Below are 21,108 nucleotides of genomic sequence, written 5' to 3'. Positions count from 1 at the left end.
GAGTTTGTGTAGATTGCAGTTTAACAATGACTATATGTGTAATGAGCAGTACAGGTTAGTGCTTTGATTTGTAGTCCTTTCTATATCAATTCAACAAGTTATTGTTGGCGCGCTGGTATTTACATACAGTATATTGCTTAGGGGTCTAAATATAGCCTAGATACTATAATAATTGGTGAGGGTTGATGGCACGCGCTATATGCCTGTTACTTAAATTACCTGTCGACGTAGCCCAGTGCTTATCAGTTTTAGGGTTTCGCGTTGGTCAGTTATGGAAACAATTGTGTGATAGCATGTGCATGTCGGATGACGAATTGTGTAAAATAAAAAAATTGTCAATCCAGAAAGGGGAGGAAAGGTTGTATCTTGTGCGCATGGATGCGGGAGGGGTCACTCAGTGGTGTCGCTGTGTTTCAGCAGTTTGTATCACCACGGTGGGAGCGCTGCAGTGGGGAGGGAACGGAGTGAGAGGCGACAGTCACGACGACTGCAGTAACTGGTTAAAGTTATATAATCATGTGTTATGAGACTTAATTTTTCCAGACAACATCGTGGGATTATGGAACCACACCATAAAAGGTCATTGCGCTTTTTCTCGCAGTTTTGCGCTCATTCTTAGTAATTGTTTTAGTTTGATTACCATTGAAAATGAAGTACACAGGTGATGTAACAAAATAAACAAAGTTTGTGTTGATCCATGGATTTACACATATCTGGTATGGAGGAACAGGGTCGTCAACATGAATTTTGATACTGCTGATGAAGTCAACTTCTGGAGTAACCGTTCCTCGGAGCTGTACTCGGGGACACAGGGACCATTATCTGCAAATAATTCCAACTTGACCACAGCAAATGACACAGACAATGACACATACACGAGTCCGCTGGATCTTACCCGAGCCGTGTCCGTTGGTATAGTTCTGGGTGCGTTCATTCTGTTCGCAATCGTGGGCAACATACTCGTAATACTTTCCGTTGTATGCAACAGACACCTGCGCATCCCAACAAACTATTTCATTATCAACCTAGCCATTGCGGACCTGTTGCTGGGTACAACCGTGCTGCCCGTGTCTGCAACATTGGAGATTCTTGACTACTGGGTATTCGGGAGGATATTCTGTGACATCTGGGCGGCAGTGGACGTGCTATGTTGCACTGCTTCCATTATGAGCCTGTGCGTAATATCCATAGACCGTTATATAGGAGTGCGCTACCCACTGCAGTACCCCTGTATAGTAACGGAGAAAAGAGCCCTTTTGGCCATGCTCGGTGTTTGGGTTCTCGCTACTGTCATTTCCATCGGACCTCTGCTCGGGTGGAAACAACCACCTTCAAATGACGACACCATTTGCCCCATCACCGAAGAGCCCTTTTACGCACTGTTCTCGTCATTGGGTTCATTTTACATACCTCTGGCTGTCATCCTTTGCATGTACTGTCAGGTTTATGTAGTTGCCAAACGGACCACTAAGAACTTAGAGGCGGGGGTCATGAAAGAACACATGGACTCGAATGAGCTCACGCTCAGGATCCACTGCAAAAACGCACAGCTGCAGGAATACTGCGGCGCAGGCAAGGGCCAGACACGGAGCACGCTAACAGTCAAACTGCTCAAGTTCTCCCGAGAGAAGAAAGCTGCTAAAACGCTCGGTGTCGTGGTGGGCATGTTTATTCTCTGCTGGCTGCCATTCTTCCTCGTGCTGCCCATCGGTAGGTTTGGAGTTTTGTTGAGCAAACTGTTGTCATTATTGTCCCCTAGTTGCATTAGGTTAAACTGAACCACATAACTGGTAGATAGATAGACAGACAGACAGATAGACAGATAGATAGATAGATAGATAGATAGATAGATAGATAGATAGATAGATAGATAGATAGATAGATAGATAGATAGATAGATAGATAGATAGATAGATAGATAGATAGATAGATAGATAGATAGATAGATAGATAGATAGATAGATAGATAGATAGATAGATAGGACACTGAATGCATTCATTCTGTTTATAACAAAGACACCTTGAAAATGAGTGTGGTCACCAGGCACGAGCACAGATAGGGCTCTACCTGTGCAGAGCACATGACCCTTTGCCCTTCCGGTCTCCAAAGTGCCCTTTTGGGTGGTGGTATTATTTTTTCCCCAAAAAAAATATATATTTTTGTATAATTCTTTTGTCATTGTTGTTCGGATCCCATTTCCCGCAAGTCATCAAGTTCGCCACCCCCCACCCAGTCTGTTGGTTGCGCATGTTGATCGTTTGTCCTTCCGCGTCACTTTACACACATACAATGTCAGCTAAACATAGACTGAAGATGCTTATCTGTCTCTCTGTGACGGCCGAAAACTTCATAGTTGAATATTAATAGCCGAAAAAGTTCGCAATGTTATAAACAAGCGAATCAAGGCCACATTTTTTCAAATTTAAAACAAGCCAACTGAATGCTAAATATAAGCTAAATATTGACATCACTTTCATGTAGGCCTATGTGCAATCGATAGACCTACATCTGAGCCGCTACAATGTTCTTATCTATTAAGCCCATAGGCTACTATTATCTAAAAGCTTACGCATTTCACTGTAGCCTAACCAATAACCAAAAGGTCAAAATATTAGGTATATGTCAACGTTGCTTAACTTGCTACTTCATGTTTAATTATTTTAATTGTTTATTTATTTCATTGTAGAATAGCTGTAGCCTAGGCCTACTTTAAGCTCAATTCCTGCCTGCCCTTAGGCTACAATGATTTGTTGAGCAAAATTTGCGAAAACCATTGTCATATCCTATTTGTAGGACACATTGATATTTTCTACAGCAAACGAGGGAATGAGCGACTTTTACAGTTTACACAAACTGAAGAAATTCGGAATTTACATAAACCAACATTGCATACAAAATAGCACGAGAACACTTAGAATACATAACACATGGCAAACATATAAAACAAACACTTAAATACACAATAGGCTACAAAACATGTTTTCTCATAATTGGAGAACTGTACTGTGTACAAAATATATTAAAAAGATGACTTCGAATAGCCATAAAACATGTAAAAGCTACAGCGATCTCTTTGGCCTGTATACTAAACATTTTCAGCACGGGACAGCTCCTGTAAAGGCCGTTCAGTTTCATATTGTAACAAGTGCACTGCGTGGTGTTTTTGGAAACGGGTGTGACGTCTTGGTGTGAAGACGTTATTTTTAGGATGCATCGTTAAAACACTCGTAAGCCTAAATTCCATCACTATCGGGATTCGGGAAACCCGGCTCTGGCCTTTGTCCCAGTCTGCCCTGTACGGGTATTGCGCACGCCCGGTATACAAACATGCGGCTTGAGAGATGCGGTCACTGTCGGAGTGTGTGCAGCTAGCTACCTAGTATAAATATCAGCAGTACAGCCACAACAGCATTGTATTTGATTAATACTTGATTACATCAGATTTAGCCTACATCATTCGGTCTGGCTGGCTGATATGCGCAGCAGAGAGCGACAAAAAGACAGAGGTAGGCGAAATCACAATCAGAGGTAGGCGAAATCACAAAAAGTAAAATAAATTAAACTAGCTAGCAGATCAACATCAAAGATCAGCTGATAAACGACTCCCTTTTACCAATTTCAATCATGTCTTTAGGATACACTGTAACTAGGTTACTTACAATTTGTGATGATGAGAAAAAAATATGTTTTTTTTATCTTTACAGGCATTTTGGTACATTTACATTTACGTTATGAATTTCGAGTTATGATTTATGAAAGTAAAACAACAAATCAAGCAGGGTGCCCTTTTTTTAATTTGGAGCACCTGCCCCCTGAAAGGTCTGTGCATGGCGCTGTGTGTGTGACGTAAGACGACAGCATCTATCTATACAGGATATTCTCTGCTTATCATTCTCACAAAAGCACACAGGCATTTATTTACACACACACAGTCTCTCTCTCTCTCTCTCTCTCTGACACACACACAGATACTATTTTTTCCATATAGAGTATGCCAATAATGGAGAGTTTTCATAAGTCTGATGGTAGTCATGTCAAAAATAAAATAATTTGGTTAGGCAGAAAAGGGGTTAATCAGACGCAGTAGGTCTACACCCATGCCAAAACGTGAAAGTGGGGTATGACAGTAAAATACAGCTTCCTTTTATTATCAAAAGATGAACATGCCAAAAATGATTGAAAAAATACCATAGTTCCCAGCCTGTGGCACCAGAAAATGTTGGTAGCTAGTTAGGGGTAGCTTGGTTATAGCATAAGGGTGCACTCTGGTGTACTAATAAATCATTTATTGTGGGTGCTAATGGGGGTGGTTGGCCTATTCGTGTGTGTGTTTTAGCATCGGCAAGCCTCTATCTTGAGCTTCCCATGTTCCCAGCACCTCTTAAATCAAGTGAGCAACACATTACACATGACAGTGGATTCCTCCTACATCTGTTGTTGACATGGAAAAGTTCAGAGAGACGAAACAGACTTTTATACATGACCATCCCCCCGCCCTCTATATTCGTCTATATTTACAGAATTGTGCCAACCCTGAAATACCAAATCCATTTAGAAATGTATACCGTAGCATGCTCATGCTCTTTGAAAGTCTAATTTCCAAGTCTCAGGCCCACAATCTTCATTCTCTCCATGTGAACTTCACACAGTTAACTGGACATTTTCATTTCAATTTTGTAAAGCAAAAAGTCAATAGGCCTATACCACTAGGAGATTAAATAAATACAGGAGCTACTATATTTTCAATGATTGATTACTGGTATACTAATTATTCTGTGCTTTTACTAAACCAGTGTGTCTATCACATCAATAAATCCTGAATCAAGGGTGATATCAGTCAGTCATGACCTTGCGTGAGATAACAGAAATGTACAGTTTTGTGGTGATAATCAGGTTATTTGGCTTTGCTCAAATTACCCAGTTATAATGTCAAATTGCGGCTCCCTATTGGTTCCTGAGGCCTCCTCAGGGTGTGATATAGACTGGCTGTGTGGATGACAGAGATGGAAACAATAATATACGCACTGAGCAGAGCGGTGACCTAGCCTGGCCACACCATGGAAGTGGAAGCATTGTGTAGAGTAGAGGGATGGCATCTAGTAAAAATCACACAGAGTACTTGATGGTGAGCAATCAGACAGTGCTTTGGGTAGTAGCCTAGTTAGTCAAGTTCACGAATCATGTTATTATTATTTACTTAAGGTATGGAGATTGGGAGCGGTTATTATCTCAGTTATGCAATAAAGCCCTAGATATAAACAGTAATAATTGGCATATAGATGGTGTTTTCATTGGAAATTAATGGTAGTCCTTACAAAGCACTCCCTTAGACGAATTGGATAAAAATAGCTGGGTGAAGAATTCTTGGTGTTCATATTTGACAGACTTGTTGCTATTGCAACTGCCAGGATTTTAAAGTATCTTTGTGAGAGATTTTGCAGATTGTGTGTGACAATAGTTCCACTTTTCAATGCCAGTATAAATTGTACAATTTTTAAACTCTCTGCCTTGACCCGCCAAGGGCATGTTTTGTTTTTGTCACCCAACATGATGTAGTAACCACAAACTATTGTGCTCTGTGATCTATTGTGCCTGTATTTTATGGCTTGTCCTCAGGCGGAGGTGGTGAAGAATAGAATAATAGATTTTATGGGACAAACAGGAAACCGCATTTTTTCAATTGACAACTGACGGTGGTGATCAGTATAGTGGTTGAGGACGTTTTGCTTTTTTCATCTCAGAACTCACTAGATGAACCAAAATATTACTGTCACGATCGTCGTAAGAAGCGGACCAAAGCGCAGCGTGGTTTGAATACATTCTTCTATATTTAATGAAGAATACTTAAACAAAAACAACAAAACAAATAAGATGAACGTGACCGTTATATAAACACTGTGCTAACATGCAACATAACATAGACAATAACCCACAACCTACAATACAAAACAGGCTACCTAAATATGGTTCCCAATCAGAGACAACACAAAACACCTGTCTCTGATTGAGAACCATATCAGGCCAAACACATAGAAATAGACAAACCAGACATACAACATAGAATGCCCACTCAGTTCACACCCTGACCAAACAAAACATAAAACATACAAAGCAAACTATGGTCAGGGCGTGACAATTACCTGCTAAAGATACTGACCTTCCAATGATTGTTGCTTTCCAAGTTACGTAACCAATATTTACTATTTTACCAAGGTTACAGTTAAATGCATATGCATGATATTGCATTCCCACCATATTTAATAGATGTTTCCCATAATGTTTCAGATTAGTTAACTTATCAACCCAAATTCTCCAGTGAGCTGGACCTTGAGCGTGATATGATGGTGATGGGTTCCTGATGCTTTTAGAGGGCAGGGGGCAGGATTGCAGTGGGAATGCCAAGGCACTCATTCAGTAGGTCCCACTTACTATCATGCATCTTAAGCCCTCTTTAAAAATGGCCTTTGACATTATATTTTATTCCATGCTTTTGTCCATTAATGGGTGTGTGCGGAGCTGTCCAAGAGCATTAAGTTCCCAGGTAGATCTCAGGGTCTTTCTCCGGCGCTATATGGCGCCGGAGAAGATGGCTGCCGTTTTATGGGCTGTTTACCAACCATGCTATTTTGTTAGATTTTTTCACACTGTTGGTAACTTATTTTGTACATATTGTTGCTGCTACCGTCCCTTATGACCGAAAAGAGCTTCTAGAAATCAGAACAGCGATTACTCGCCTTGAACTGGACGAATAATTTGTCTTTATTGAGTCGGACGAGAGGGATTTACTCCAGACACCCGAACAGGCCCTCATCCCGTCATTCTCAGAAGAAAGAATCGGAAAAGATAATGCGGAAGGAGATCGGGGTGCCTTGTGAGGATCCGCCGAAGATTGGATAATGTGCCCTTGCCATCGGTACTTTAGTACTTTGTACTTTGTACGCTGGATAATAACTTGGACGAACTAAAAGCACTTATATCCTACCAACGGGACATTAAAAACTGTAATATCTTATGTTTCACCTAGTCGTAGCAGAATGATGACATGAATAACATACAGCTGGCGGGATTACATTGTATCGGCAGGATAGAACAGCAGCCTCTGGTAAGACAAGGGGAGGCAGTCTATGTATATTTGTAAATAACAGCTGGTGCACGATATCTAAGGAAGTCTCTAGGTTTTTCTCGCCTGAGGTAGAGTATCTCATGATAAGCTGTAGACCACACTATCTACCTAGAGACTTTTCATCTGTATTTTTCGTAGCTGTCTGCGTACCACCACAGATCGATGCTTGCACTAAGAACGCACTCAATGAACTGTATACTGCCATAAGCAAACAGGAAACCCTGTTTCAGAGGCGGTGCCCCTAGTGGCCGGGGACTTTAATGCAGGGAAACTTAAATCAATTTTACCAAATTTCTACCAACATGTTAAATGTGCAACCAGAGGGAATAAAACTCTAGACCACCATCACTGGTAAAGCGTCAATACAGAACTAAGATCAAATCGTACTACACCGACTCTGACGCTCATCGGATGTGGCAGGGCTTGCAAACTATTACAGACTACAAAGGGAAGCACAGCTGAGAGCTGCCCAGTGACACGAGCCTACCAGATTAGCTAAATTACTTCTGTGTTCGCTTCGAGGCTAGTAACACTGAAACATGCATGAGAGCATCAGCTGTTCTGGACGACTGTGTGATCACGCTCTCCACAGCCGATGTGAGCAAGACCTTTAAACAGGTCAACATTCACAAGGCCACATGGCCAGATGGATTACCAGGACGTGTACTCCGAGCATGCGCTGACCAACTGGAAAGTGTCGTCACTGACAATTTCAACCACTCCCTGTCTGAGTCTGTAATACCAACATGTTTCAAGCAGACCACCATAGTCCCTGTGGCCAAGAACACTAAGGTAACCTGCCTAAATGTCTACCGACCCATAGCACTCACATCTGTAGCCATGAAGTGCTTTGAAAGGCTGGTCATGGCTCACATCAACACCATTATCCAAGAAAACCTAGACCCACTCCAATTTGCATAATGCCCCAACAGATCCACAGATGCACTCCACACTGCCCTTTCACACCTGGACAAATGGAACACCTATGTGAGAATGCTGTTCATTGACTACAGCTCAGCGTTCAACACCATAGTTTCCTCAAAGCTCATCACTAAGCTAAGGACCCTGGGACTGCACACCTCCCTCTGCAACTGGATCCTGGATGCAACTGGATCCTGGACTTCCTGACGGGCCGCCCCCAGGTGGTAAGGGTAGGTAACAACACATCCGCCATGCTGATCCTCAACACGGGGGCCCCTCATGGGTGCGTGCTCAGTCGCCTCCTGTACTCCTTGTTCATTCATGACTGCACGGCAAGGCACGACTCCAACACCATCATTAAGTTTGCCGATGACACAGCAGTGGTAGGTCTGATCACCAACAATGACGAGACAGCATATAGGGAGGAGGTCAGAGACCTGGCCGTGTGGTGCCAGGACAACAACCTCTCCCTCAACGTGATCAAGACTAAGGAGATGATTGTGGACTACAGGAAAAGGAAGACCCAGCACACCCCCATTCTCATCGACAGAGCTATAGTGGAGCAGGTTGAGAGCTTCAAGTTCCTTGGTGTCCACATCACCAACAAACTAACATGGTCCAAACACACGAAGACAGTCGATAAGAGGGCACGACAAATCCTATTCCCCCTCAGGAGACTGAAAAGATTTGGCATGGGTCCTCAAATCCTCAAAAGGTTCTACAGCTGCACCATCAAGAGCATCCTGACTGGTTGCATCACTGCCTGGTATGGCAACTGCTCGGCCTCCGACTGCAAGGCACCACAGAGGGTAGTGCGTACGGCCCAGTACATCACTGGGGCCAAGCTTCCTGCCATCCAGGACCTCTATACCAGGCGGTGTCAGAGGAAGGCCCTAAAAATTGTCAACGACTCCAGCCACCCTAGTCATAGACTGTTCTCTCTGCTACTGCACGGCAAGTGGTACCGGAGCACCAAGTCTAGGTCCAAGAGGCTTCTAAACAGCTTCTACCCCCAAGCCATCAGACTACTGAACATCTAATCAAATGGCTACCCAGACTATTTGCATTGCCCCCCTGCACCACCTCTTCACTCTTTTACGCTGCTGCTGCTCTCTGTAATTATCTATGTATAAGTCACTTATATATTTCTACCTACATATTAACTCAATTACCTCGACTAACCAGTGACTCTGTACCGGTACCCCTGTAAAAAAAATTATTTAACCTTTATTTAACAAGGCAAGTCAGCTAAGAACAACTTCTTATTTACAATGACAGCCTAGGAACAGTGGGTTAACTGCCTTGTTCAGGGGCAGAACAACAAATGTTTACCTTGTCAGCTCGGAGATTCAATCTAGCAACCTTTCGGTTACTGGCCCTAGGCTACCTGCTGCTATTGCTGTTTATTGTTTATTGCTGCTCTAAATTATTGTTATTATTATTATTATTTTTTAATGTTTTTTTCTTAAAACTGCATTGTTGGTTAAGGGCTTGTAAGTAAGCATTTCACTGTAAGGTCTGCACCTGTTGTATTCGGCGCATGTGACAAATACAATTTGATTGGATTTGATTTGATTCCTTGCCTACACTATCATAATCAGGTATGTGTTAGCAAACATGCCCAAACTAGAAAATGGATAAATCCTTCCTATAAAAATGAACTGCTCCTTTTGGCTGAATCTGTAGTCAATGTTTCGGTCCTAAAATGGAAATACCAGTTATGTAGCTAAAATGCGTAGGACAAATAGTAATTTGACAGCATCAGTGATAAAAGTAAAAATATTCCCAGTCTGTCTGGACCTCTGAGAAATGAATGTGGCGACATGACTGTTGTTTTCTCATTCCATGTTACTCAATCAATGCCCGGGCATACAATTCCTCTAAGGACCTCCACATTGGTAGAAGAGGGCATGGACTGAGAGATTCCATTTGAGATTATTTCTCTGTATGGCGATTGATTGTGAAACAATGATAGATTGAGGAGTTTGCTGCATTATCCTGAGGTCTCCTCCCCCTCCCTCTAGCATGCTGTTTTTTAGCAGCACTCAGGGCATAGCCAGGAGATGTGTTGAAACCCAGCAGCCTCACAGGGCACTGCATACTGGAAGCCTACTGTAAATTTGACTGTCCCCCATTCATAGTCAAATGTATTGCATCAGTCTATGCTTTGTTGCTTACTACCTCTTCTCTCTAGAGCAACATTGACTACCTTTCTGTGTTTGGCTCATTAGTTTGTCAGAATTCAGCAGCCGTCATGTCCGACTCAGTCATTTTGTAGATAAGACGGGCAGTCAATGTTGTCCGGATGTGTGAAAGACGTGGCGAGTAGATTAAATGGTCAACTGGTATGTGTAAATAAAGCCCTAGGAGATGGACTGTGCAAGTGGAATTAAGAGAGAAGTTGGACAAAGTGCACTGTGATTTGTGAGCGTGGATTCCACAGTTGCACGGCGCGAAGAAGCATCCTAAATCTTTGCATGTAAGCACTATCAGAGTAAAGTGGGTTCCTGGCTTCCAGTGACTAGGGAGGTTGGGGGATGAGGACGTTACAGTTAGTGAAATAGCGTTGTGGAATCTCCGGCTATGAAGGCACTTTGCACTGGACAATAAAGCCAGCCAGTAGCACATTATTAAAGTGTAACCACAGTCTCTCCTAGGGACAGGCTGGGAAATGACAAATGTGTCCTTGAATTAGATGGTTCTATGAGCCATGGCTCTATTCTGAGGAAACACTGTAATAACTCTTGTTAAACCTCTCTCCATCCCAAAGCCGAAAGAGAGAAATAGGATAGAATGCAACATCTTCCTTTTCAGGTTTTCATCCAATAACTTGACAGCCAAGGTTTCTGTGGCAGGACACACCAACGTGGATGATTACCCACAATGCTGAGTCCAAAAAGGCCAAAAAAGGGGATGTGATGTGCATCATTGGAGGAGTGCGAGGGTTGTAAAAGATCGGACTCCCAGCAGTGAAAGCCTCTGGGATTAGTGTGCCTGTAAAATGGGGAAGAATTTGGAATGATGACGGATGTCTGTGACCTTTGTTTATGAGCTGGAGACAGCAAAGATGAAACTTGAAAAAGTGCACAGTAGTGTCGGCACAGTAGTTTTATAGATTACTGTAATGATTTCTATATTTAATTAGGCTGCTTGTAAATCCTGCCTATATCTTTTTTAATACTTTTCTTCAATAGTATTGGAAGCTTAGTAGCTTATTCAGAATCAGTGGAAGCACATGCATGGTTGGTAGGGTTGACCTCAGTGATTAAAGGGCCAGTGCATTCAAAGTGCAGTTTTTCCTGTGTTTTGTATCATATTGTACAACAGCTGATGAAACTAACATTGAAAATGTGTGAAAACATTTGATCAGCGTTATTTCCTGATAATTGCTGGTTGAAAACACAATCTACACAGGACCTTCTAATCAGCAGGTTTGCATGGGTGAGAATTTTCGTTTTTCCATGATGACATCACCATGCGGTAATTGGTTAATAGACCAATAACAAAGAGTTTTCAGTTTCCCCCCTCAGACCATTCCCAGACAGTCCTAGCGAAATTCTTGCAAGAGAAATAGTTTTTTGCTAAAAAGCTATTTTTGCCCATTTTAATTCAGATCTATTACAGTAAGGTACTTAATTGTGACCCATAAATTATTTGATATTGATATAAAAACAGCTGAATTGGGCCTTTAAGGAGAGTATAGTACTGTACAGTAATGACGTGTGCTGTCAGTGAGTCATGCTATCTTTCTCTAAAACATTCCAAAACAGGAAACAGTCAAGACAGTAGAATCAGCACCAAAATGGTAATACTTGGAATCACTGTGTAATCAGCGTAATAATTGGAGACCCACCAATCTCTATTTCTCTATTGTGTATGATACTCCCGTGTCACTACACACCTGGGGCACGGGAGTATCATACACTATAGATTGTGCCCTCTATACTTGAATGAATGTATGATTAAAAATAAATACTTTTGCCAGTTGTACAATTGAAAATAGTGTTTAATGCTTCAACAAAACTATCAGACAGACACAGAAGAGGGTAGTAAAGAGTTGAGTGAAGCCCTGCCTGTACTCTTTAAAAGTTCTCATGAGCTTCGTCACTGATCATTGATCTGAAAAATCCGGGAAGGGGAAAGCTGAGCAATTGAAACCCCACCAAGCCTATATTTCACCTTTCCCGTCTTTCCAGATCCGTGGTCTCGAGCGAGAGGAGGATGCCAGTGATAAAGTAGCTGCTGGTACATTGACTATCTGTGAGGTTCTTTTGATGAATGCTGCCATCTATTGATCACCAAACATAATGCATTGAAGAGATGGTTCAGCGTTTACATTGTTTTCTCAGATACAGTATATCTACCACCACATCTTATATTTAAAACGCCAAGTTAAGTTAAAATATATAACAGATATAAGATATGTATAATTACATGGAAATCTCTGTCCATTTATAACATGTTTTCTAAATGTAATGTCCCAGGGTCATTCAACGCCAACCTGCGTCCCCCGGAGACGTTCTTTAAGGTGATCTTCTGGCTGGGCTACTTCAACAGCTGCCTGAATCCCATTATCTACCCCTGCTACAGCCGAGAGTTCAAACAGGCCTTCATCCGCATCCTCAAGTGCCGCTGCCATCAGAAGAAAAAGCAGAAAGGCTGGAGGGCCTACTACAACTACCGTTCCTCTCACCCGGGCTCCACCAACAACTCCTACCTGAACGGGAGCCAGCAGACCCTGTCCTCTGTCAATCCCAGCCCTCGCTGTGTGAGCAAAGGATCCGGCTCTTGCCTGGAGTCTGGGTGGGGCCATGGCTCCCTGTCTCCCTGCCTGTCTCTGCCTGGGAGCCCCTTCACCAGCCAGATGAGGGCCATTCCTGGGGCTGTCTGCCAGAGCACCAGCAGAACTATCAGAGTCAACCTGGCCTCCCCCCTGGCCAGGGAGCCAGTGCATGCCAATGGACAGAATGGGAATGGAAAGGTGGAGCATGGAGCAATCAGGGCAACACCTGAGACAATGATGTAATGGCAGGTTGGAGCACCAGTCATAAGCCTGGACAATGCCGTTTGATAGTCTGTACTTATGCAACGGTAGCCTTTACATCCAGGTGCATGTGGGTATTTTATGCTGGATGCTGAAATATGGACAAAAGCCTAACTACTGTAGCAGTCTGGATTTAAGTTTTACGCATCACACCAGAGGGTCAATGGTCAATGTGTCCGTAAGTATTTATTACTAAAAGTCTGATTGCATGTAGTTCCATGTCCTCCAAAATAATTATTTGTATTATTAAAGGATACTTTTAGACAGAACACTGAAGGCCTCTGCTACTGCACAATACCTTTTCAGAATAACATGTGCAGCTCTGGCACATACAACTTTTTATTTTTATCGTTTTGGTACTATTTTCACAATTATGTGGTGAATTTTCAAAACTCTTAGTACAAAACTCAAAATGGGTAGCACTTGTAACACAGCCTGTCTTACATTCAAACCCTTTCATTGTCCATTTATTTCATTTGTAAACATCTTTTACCACACAACCATTGATCCACAATATAGGTTTACTCTGAAATAGAGTACATTGGTTTAATCATCAAAACACAACATAATAATATCTTCTCAATTTAGTTATTTTAAATACCAGTTAATCAACTAGCAAAACATCTTAGACACATGTTTCTATCACGTTTCAGGTAAAATCAAAATGCGGACTGTGTTGTTGTAACAATGTTTTTTACAGCAACAGGGGCAGGCAAACGACAGGTCAGGTCAGGCAGGGGTCGATAATCCAGAGTAGTGGGGCAACGGTACAGGATGGCAGGCAGGCTCAGGGTCAGGTCAGGCAGTGGTCAAGCAGGCGGGCTCAGAGTCAGGACAGGCAAGGGTCAAAACCAGGAGGGCAAGAAAAAGAGAGACTGAGGAAAAGCAGTAGCTGAGACAAAACGCTGGTTGACTTGACAAGCAAAACGAACTGGCACAGACAAACAGAGAACACAGGAATAAGTACCCGGGGGATAATGGGGAAGATGGGCGACACCTGGAGGGGGGTGGAGACAAGCACAAGGACTGGTGAAATGGATCAGGGCGTGACAGTTTAAAATTGCATTTTTTATGTAATATGCTACATAAAAAATTTATGTAAATTACAGTACATTACACTTTTTTCACATTAGGCAATACACCTGCACTCCCATTAAAATTGACTGAACATCACATTTCCATAATGTCTATTATCCAATGTGTGACGAAAGGTGTGACCATTGAAGACATCTGTTTAACAGGCACTAGTTCGCAGTAAATATCTTCATTGTTCATGCACCTGGGGAAAAAGCTTTAGGCATGGCGAATCTAAGCCTGACATTGGTCTGAATTGATGTAATCACATGCCTCGTCCATGGCCTGAAGGAGGGTGTTACACTCATGGAGATGACAATCATACATCTTCCAAATGTATTGTAATCGTGTATTGTATTGGTCCTGTACATGGCTCAGTTCATAAGAGCATGGCACTAGGAAAAGGGGATACCTAGTCAGTTGCTCAACTGAATGCATTCAATTGAAATATGTCTTACACATTTAACCCAACCCCTCTGAATCAGAGAGGTGTAGGGGGCTGCCTTAATCAACATAGGCAAGTAGTTGTTGTTTAACTGCCTTGCTCAAGAGCAGAACAGAATATTTTTTCACCTTGGGATTAGGACTAGCAATATTTCGGTTCCTGGCCGAATGCTCTTAACCACTAGGCTACTTGCCGCTACCAAGCAAGAATAGAGTTGTGGGTTCGATTCCGACTAGGGTCACATACCAAAATGTGTAGACTGTTGTCACTTTGGATAAAAGTGTCTGTTCATAAATGGCAAATATTATGGTACTACAGTACTGTACTGGCCAATGCAATTTTGGTAAAGCCCCCAATAAACTTTGATTTGATTTGTTACATACAGTAGATCTCTGATCTTGTCAATATCAGATTGTTTTAAAGAGTACTGTAGAGTAAAATCATGAAAGTAGTACATTCGAGAGTATATATATACAGTTTAAGTCGGAAGTTTACATACACCTTAGCCAAATACATTTAAACTCAGTTTTTCACAATTCCTGGCATGTAATCCTAGTAATAATTCCCTGTCTTAGGTAAGTTAGGATCACCACTTTATTTTAAGAATGTGAAATGTCCGAATAATAGTAGAGAGAATTATTTATTTCAGCTTGTATTTCTTTCATCACATTCCCAGTGTGTCAGAAGTTTACATACGCTCAATTAGTATTAGGTAGCATTGCCTTTAAATTGTTGAATATGGGTCAAACGTTTTGGGTAGCCTTCCACAAGCTTCCCACAATAAGTTGGGTGAATTTTGGCCCATTCCTCCTGGCAGAGCTGGTGCAACTGAGTCAGGTTTGTAAGCCTCCTTGCTCACACAAGCTTTTTCAGTTCTGCCCACAAATTTTGTATAGGATTGAGTGAGGTCTGGACTTTGTGATGGCCACTCCAATACCTTGACTTTGTTGTCCTTAAGCCATTTTGCCACCACTTTGGCAGTAGGCTTGGGGTCATTGTCCGTTTGGAAGACCCATTTGCGACCAAGCTATAACTTCCTGACTGATGTCTTGAGATGTTGCTTCAATATATCCACATAACTTTCCTTCCTCACGATGCCATCTATTTTGTGTAGTGCACCAGTCCCTCCTGCAGCAAAGCACCCCCACAACATGATGCTGCCAACAGTTCTATTTTTGTTTCATCAGACCAGAGGACATTTCTCTAAAAAGTACAATCTTTGTCCCCATGTGCAGTTGCAAACCGTAGTCAGGATTTTTTATGGCGGTTTTGGAGCAGTGGCTCCTTCATTGCTGAGCTGCCTTTCAGGTTATGTCGATATAGCACTCGTTTTACTGTGGATATAGATACTTTTGTACCTGTTTCCTCCAGCATCTTCACAAGGTCCTTTGCGGTTGTTCTGGGATTGATTTGCACTTTTCGCACCAAAGTACGTTCATCTCTAGGTGACAGAACGCCTCTCCTTCCTGAGCGGAATGACAGGTGCGTGGTCCCATGGTGTTTATACTTGCGTACTATTGTTTGTACAGATGAACGTGGTACCTTCAGGCATTTGGAAATTTCTCCCAAGGATGAACCAGACTTGTGGAGGTCTACAATTTATTTTCTGAGGTCTTGGCTGATTTATTTTTATTTTCCCATGATGTCAAGCAAAGAGGCACTGAGTTTGAAGGTAGGCCTTGAAAAACATCCACAGGTACACCTCCAATTTACTCAAATCATGTCAATTAGCCTATCAGAAGCTTCTAAAGCCATGACATAATTTCATGGAATTTTCCAAGCTGTTTAAAGGCACAGTCAACTTAGTGTATGTAAACTTCTGACCCACTGGAATTGTGACACATTGAATTATACGTGAAATAATCTGACTGTAAACAATTGTTGGAAAAATGACTTGTGTCATGCACAAAGTAAATGTCCTATCCGACTTGCCAAAACTATAGTTTGTTAACAAGAAATTTGTGGAGTGGTTGAAAAACAAGTTTTAATGACTCCACCCTAAGTGTATGTAAACTTCCGACTTCAACTGTATATATATACCTATATACTATCAGTCAAAAGTTTTAGAACACCTACTCATTCAAGGATTTTTGTTTATTTGGACTATTTTCTACAATGTAGAATAACATTGAATACATTAAAACTATGAAATAGCACATATGGAATCACGTTGTAACCAAAAAAGTGTTAAACAAATCAAATTTGTGGAATTTCTATTCTTTGGTCTGAGATTTTTGGTTCCAACCGCCGTGTCTTTGTGAGACGCGATGTGAGTGAACAGATGATCTCTGCGTGTGTATTTCCCACTGTAAAACATGGAGGACGAGGTGTTATGGTGTGGGGGTACTTTCCTGGTGACACGTTCTGGGATTTATTTAGAATTCAAGGCACACTTAACCTGCATGGCTACCACAGCATTCTGCAGCGATATGCCATCCCATCTGGTTTGCGCTTAGTGGGACTATCATTTGTTTTTCAACAGAACAATGACCAAACGCACATCCAGGCTGTGTAAGGGCTATTTTACCAAGAAGGAGAGTGATGGAGTGCTGCATCAGATGACCTGGCCGCCACAATCCCCCGATCTCAACCCAATTGAGATGGTTTGGGATGTGTCGGACCGCAGAGTGAAGGAAAAGCAGCCAGCAAGTGCTCAGCATATGTGGGAACTCCTTTAAGACTGTTGGAAAAGCATTCCAGGGGAAGCTGGTTGAGAGAATGTCAAGAGTGTGCAAAGCTGTCATCAAGGCAAAGCATGGCTATTTGAAGAATCTCAAATATAAAATATACTTTGATTTGTTTAGCACTTTTTTGGTTACATATATATATATCATACATTTTATGTTTCTACTTTACAAACATACATTTTCATTATGTAGTTATCAAAATCTGTAGTTAACAAACCAATTGATTTAAATCTATAGGTTTACCAAACATTTAAGTGATTATCAATTAAAAGCAGTCGGATTAAGTAATCGTAAATGTCTCTTAAAAAAAGAGAAGAGAATTATTTCAAAGTAATGAGAGCATTGCATTGTGAAAAGCAATTACTTTATCTGAACATGTATTGCAATGTGAAAAATGTATTTCTAGATTAAACACTTAGTCAATTGAAAATGTGCTTAGACTTTTGAAATAACTGCCTTTTTTATTATCTGTTTAGAGTTTCGTACTAAGAGTTGTGAAAATGTACCACATACTTGTGAAAATTGCACCGAGGTGACAAAAAAAAATGTAACTAGGCCCTTGAAGGGGGATCAACTTTGCCCACGTCTTGACTTTGGTTGCACTGCTCTGCATTGTAACATACACTGAGTGTACAAAAAATTAGGACACCTTTCCATGACATAGACTAACCAGGTGAATCCAAGTGAAAGCTATGATCCCTTATTGATGTCACTTGTTAAATCCACTTCAATTGGTGTAGATGAAGGGGAGGAGACAGGTTAAAGAAGTATTTTTAAGCCTTGAAATAATTGAGACATGGATTGTGTATGTCTGCCATTCAGAGGGTAAATGGGCAAGACAAAAATAGTTAAGTGCCTTTGAACAGGGTATGGTAGTAGTTTCCAGGCGCACCGGTTTGTGTCAAGAACTGCAACGCTGCTGGGTTTTCACGCTCAACAGTTTCCCATGTGTATGAAGAATGGTCCACCACCCAAAGGTGGTGCAACTCGATAATAATCTCAGCAAAAAAAGAAACGTCCTCTCACTGTCAACTGCGTTTATTTTCAGCAACTTAGCATGAGTAAATATTTGTATGAACATAACAAGATTCAACAACTGTGACATAAACTGAACAAGTTCCACAGACACGTGACTAACAGAAATGGAATAATGTGTCCCTGAACAAAGGGGGTGGGGGTCAAAAGTAATAGTCAGTATCTGGTGTGGCCACCAGCTGCATTAAGTACTGCAGTGCATCTCCTCCTCATGGACTGCACCAGACTTGCCAGTTCTTGCTGTCAGATGTTACCCCACTCTTCCACCAAGGCACCTGCAAGTTCCCAGACATTTCTGGGGGGAATGGCCCAAGCCCTAACCCTCCGATCTAACAGGTCCCAGACGTGCTCAATGGGATTGAGATCCGGGCTCTTCGCTGGCCATGGCAAAACACTGACATTCCTGTCTTGCAGGAAATCACGCACATAACGAGAAGTACGGCTGGTGGCATTGTCATGCTGGAGGGTCATGTCAGGATGAGCCTGCAGGAAGGGTACCACATGAGGGAGGATGTCTTCCCTGTAACGCACAGCGTTGATATTTGCCTGCAATGATTACAAGCTCAGTACGATGATGCAGTGACACACCGCCCCAGACCATGATGGACCCTCCACCTCCAAATCGATCCCGCTCCAGAGTACAGACCTCGGTGTAACACTCCTTCTTTCGACGATAAACGCAAATCCGACCATCACCCCTGTGGAGACAAAACCGCGACTCGTCAGTGAAGAGCACTTTTTGCCAGTCCTGTCTGGTCCAGCGACTGTGGGTTTGTGCTGGTGATGTCTGGTGAGGACCTGCCTTACAACAGGCCTACAAACCCTCAGTCCAGCCTCTCTCAGCCTATTGTGGAGAGTCTGAGCACTGATGGAGGGATTGTGCCTTCCTGGTGTAACTCGGGCAGTTGTTGTTGCCATCCTGTACCTGTCCCGCAGGTGTGATGTTCGGATGTACCGATCCTGTGCAGGTGTTGTTACACGTGGTCTGCCACTGAGAGGATGATCAGCTGTCCGTCCTGTCTCCGTGTTGCGCTGGCTTAGGCATCTCACAGTACGGACATTGCAATTTATTGCCCTGGCCACATCTGCAGTCCTCATTCCTCCTTGCAGCATGCCTAAGGCACGTTCACGCAGATGAGCAGGTACCCTGGGCATCTTTCTTTTGGTGTTTTTCAGAGTCAGTAGAAAAGCCTCTTTAGTGTCCTAAGTTTTCATTACTGTGACCTTAATTGCCTACCGTCTGTAAGCTGTTAGTGTCTTAATGACCGTTCCACAGGTGCATGTTCCTTAATTGTTTATGGTTCATTGAACAAGCATGGGGAACAGTGTTTAAACCCTGTTCAATGAAGATCTGTGAAGTTATTTGGATTTGAAAGTCAGGGTCCTGAAAAAGGGATGTTTCTTTTTTTGCTGAGTTTAGGAAAGTATTCTTAATCTTTCGTACACTCAGTGTGTATAAAAGACAATCGTCTCGACTATTTTGGAGGGTGAAACATATTCTTCTTGTCATATTGTATTTGTTCTATTTGTATGTTTAGTGAAACATTTATATTTGATAGCTAGCTGCCCAGTAAAGGCTATTGAAAGCATTATGTTGAGATCATGCAGGTTCATTTTTGACATCAATCCCCATGTGCATTTGGGTTTGTTCTCTCAATTTAAGAATGTATATGTAGTATTCCATAACAGCCACTGAAAATACATTTTTATTGTATGAAGGCATGTATATATATATGTGTGATGTATCTTTATTTACAGTATCGTATTGCAGCGTTTGTACACATCTGCAGCGTTTGTAGTTCACATCTGCTAAACTTGTGATTGATGGCGATATATGTGATAGAAATGTTTTATTTAACAAACAATTTAGAGGGACAGTGCAGTAACAATCTAACTATGCCAATTAAGATTTCAATTAAATACATTAAATGAAATTAAAATCAAGACCCTCTATGGCTGTTCAGATTTCATGTTTTAATGTCATGTGCACAAGTACAGTGAAATGCCTTTCTTGCAAGCTCTAAGATCGATCTAAATTTAAAGATATTGTAAAATCAAATGCCTTAATTCAGAAATACTACTAATAACAATAATAGATGTTAGCTCTCTTGAAAACATGTAGTCATATTAAAATGTATCAATCTTAATTCAGACAAAAATGATTACTTTACAGCTGGACTAAGTGAGGGAGAACGGACCGTTAGAAATGTACAGTATACTACTCCATTTCTCCTACCAATCACTGTACATTCTGTTCAGCAGACACAGATAAGACAGCACAGAGGTGATTTCTGTGTAAGTAAATTGATTTGTAGTACATTGTTATTTAGTTTTGATTGACTGGTTAAATAAACGTGATTTATGAACGTTCCTGGCTGTTCCTCATCATTTCTCAGTTTCATTATTATAATGAAAGTTATAACATACATATCACCCTCCTTTTAAGGGAATGGAACAAATATTTATGGATAACTTAATAGATCACACATTCCAGTATCAACAGTATTTATTGTGGGTGAACAACAGCATTCGCTAGGTGGTAAAGGACCAGAAAATAAGCTCCTTATTAAGTGTGGCATCACTTGTCTGGGTCTTGTGGAATTTGGTAGCCTGAAGTGGTTATAGAACGATGCAAGTAATGATCTTAAGCACTGTCTGTTCGATGGCAGCATGAAAGCATAGCAGCAGAGGTCAAGGTATGAAGTTTATCATCAGGGTCAAGAACACACTCCTTTGCAAATATGTCCCTAGTCCATTCAGTGATACAGAATACTGTGT

At 41.7% G+C, this 21,108-nt stretch overlaps 1 protein-coding gene across 1 annotated transcript; it reads left to right on the top strand.

Moving 5' to 3' along the window:
- The first annotated feature begins 636 nt into the window (after window positions 1-636).
- Window positions 637-13,355, top strand: LOC139583162 (alpha-1A adrenergic receptor-like). Its single transcript, XM_071413966.1, has 2 exons — window positions 637-1,710; window positions 12,530-13,355. The coding sequence occupies exons 1-2, from the start codon at window positions 741-743 to the stop codon at window positions 13,069-13,071; spliced, it is 1,512 nt and encodes a 503-aa protein (XP_071270067.1). The 5' UTR covers window positions 637-740; the 3' UTR covers window positions 13,072-13,355.
- Window positions 13,356-21,108: the final 7,753 nt, after the last annotated feature.

The sequence above is a fragment of the Salvelinus alpinus genome, chromosome 1, assembly GCF_045679555.1.
Source record: "Salvelinus alpinus chromosome 1, SLU_Salpinus.1, whole genome shotgun sequence".
Lineage (NCBI taxonomy): Eukaryota > Metazoa > Chordata > Actinopteri > Salmoniformes > Salmonidae > Salvelinus > Salvelinus alpinus.
The sequence above is the reverse complement of the archived record's forward strand: the minus strand, read 5'-3'. Positions and strand labels throughout refer to the sequence as shown.

Coding starts and splice junctions, on each gene's coding strand:
- LOC139583162 (XM_071413966.1), top strand. CDS start 741: ATGAATTTTGATACTGCTGATGAAGTCAACTTCTGGAGTAACCGTTCC. Junction 1,711..12,529: donor CTTCCTCGTGCTGCCCATCG/GTAGGTTTGGAG, acceptor GTAATGTCCCAG/GGTCATTCAACGCCAACCTG.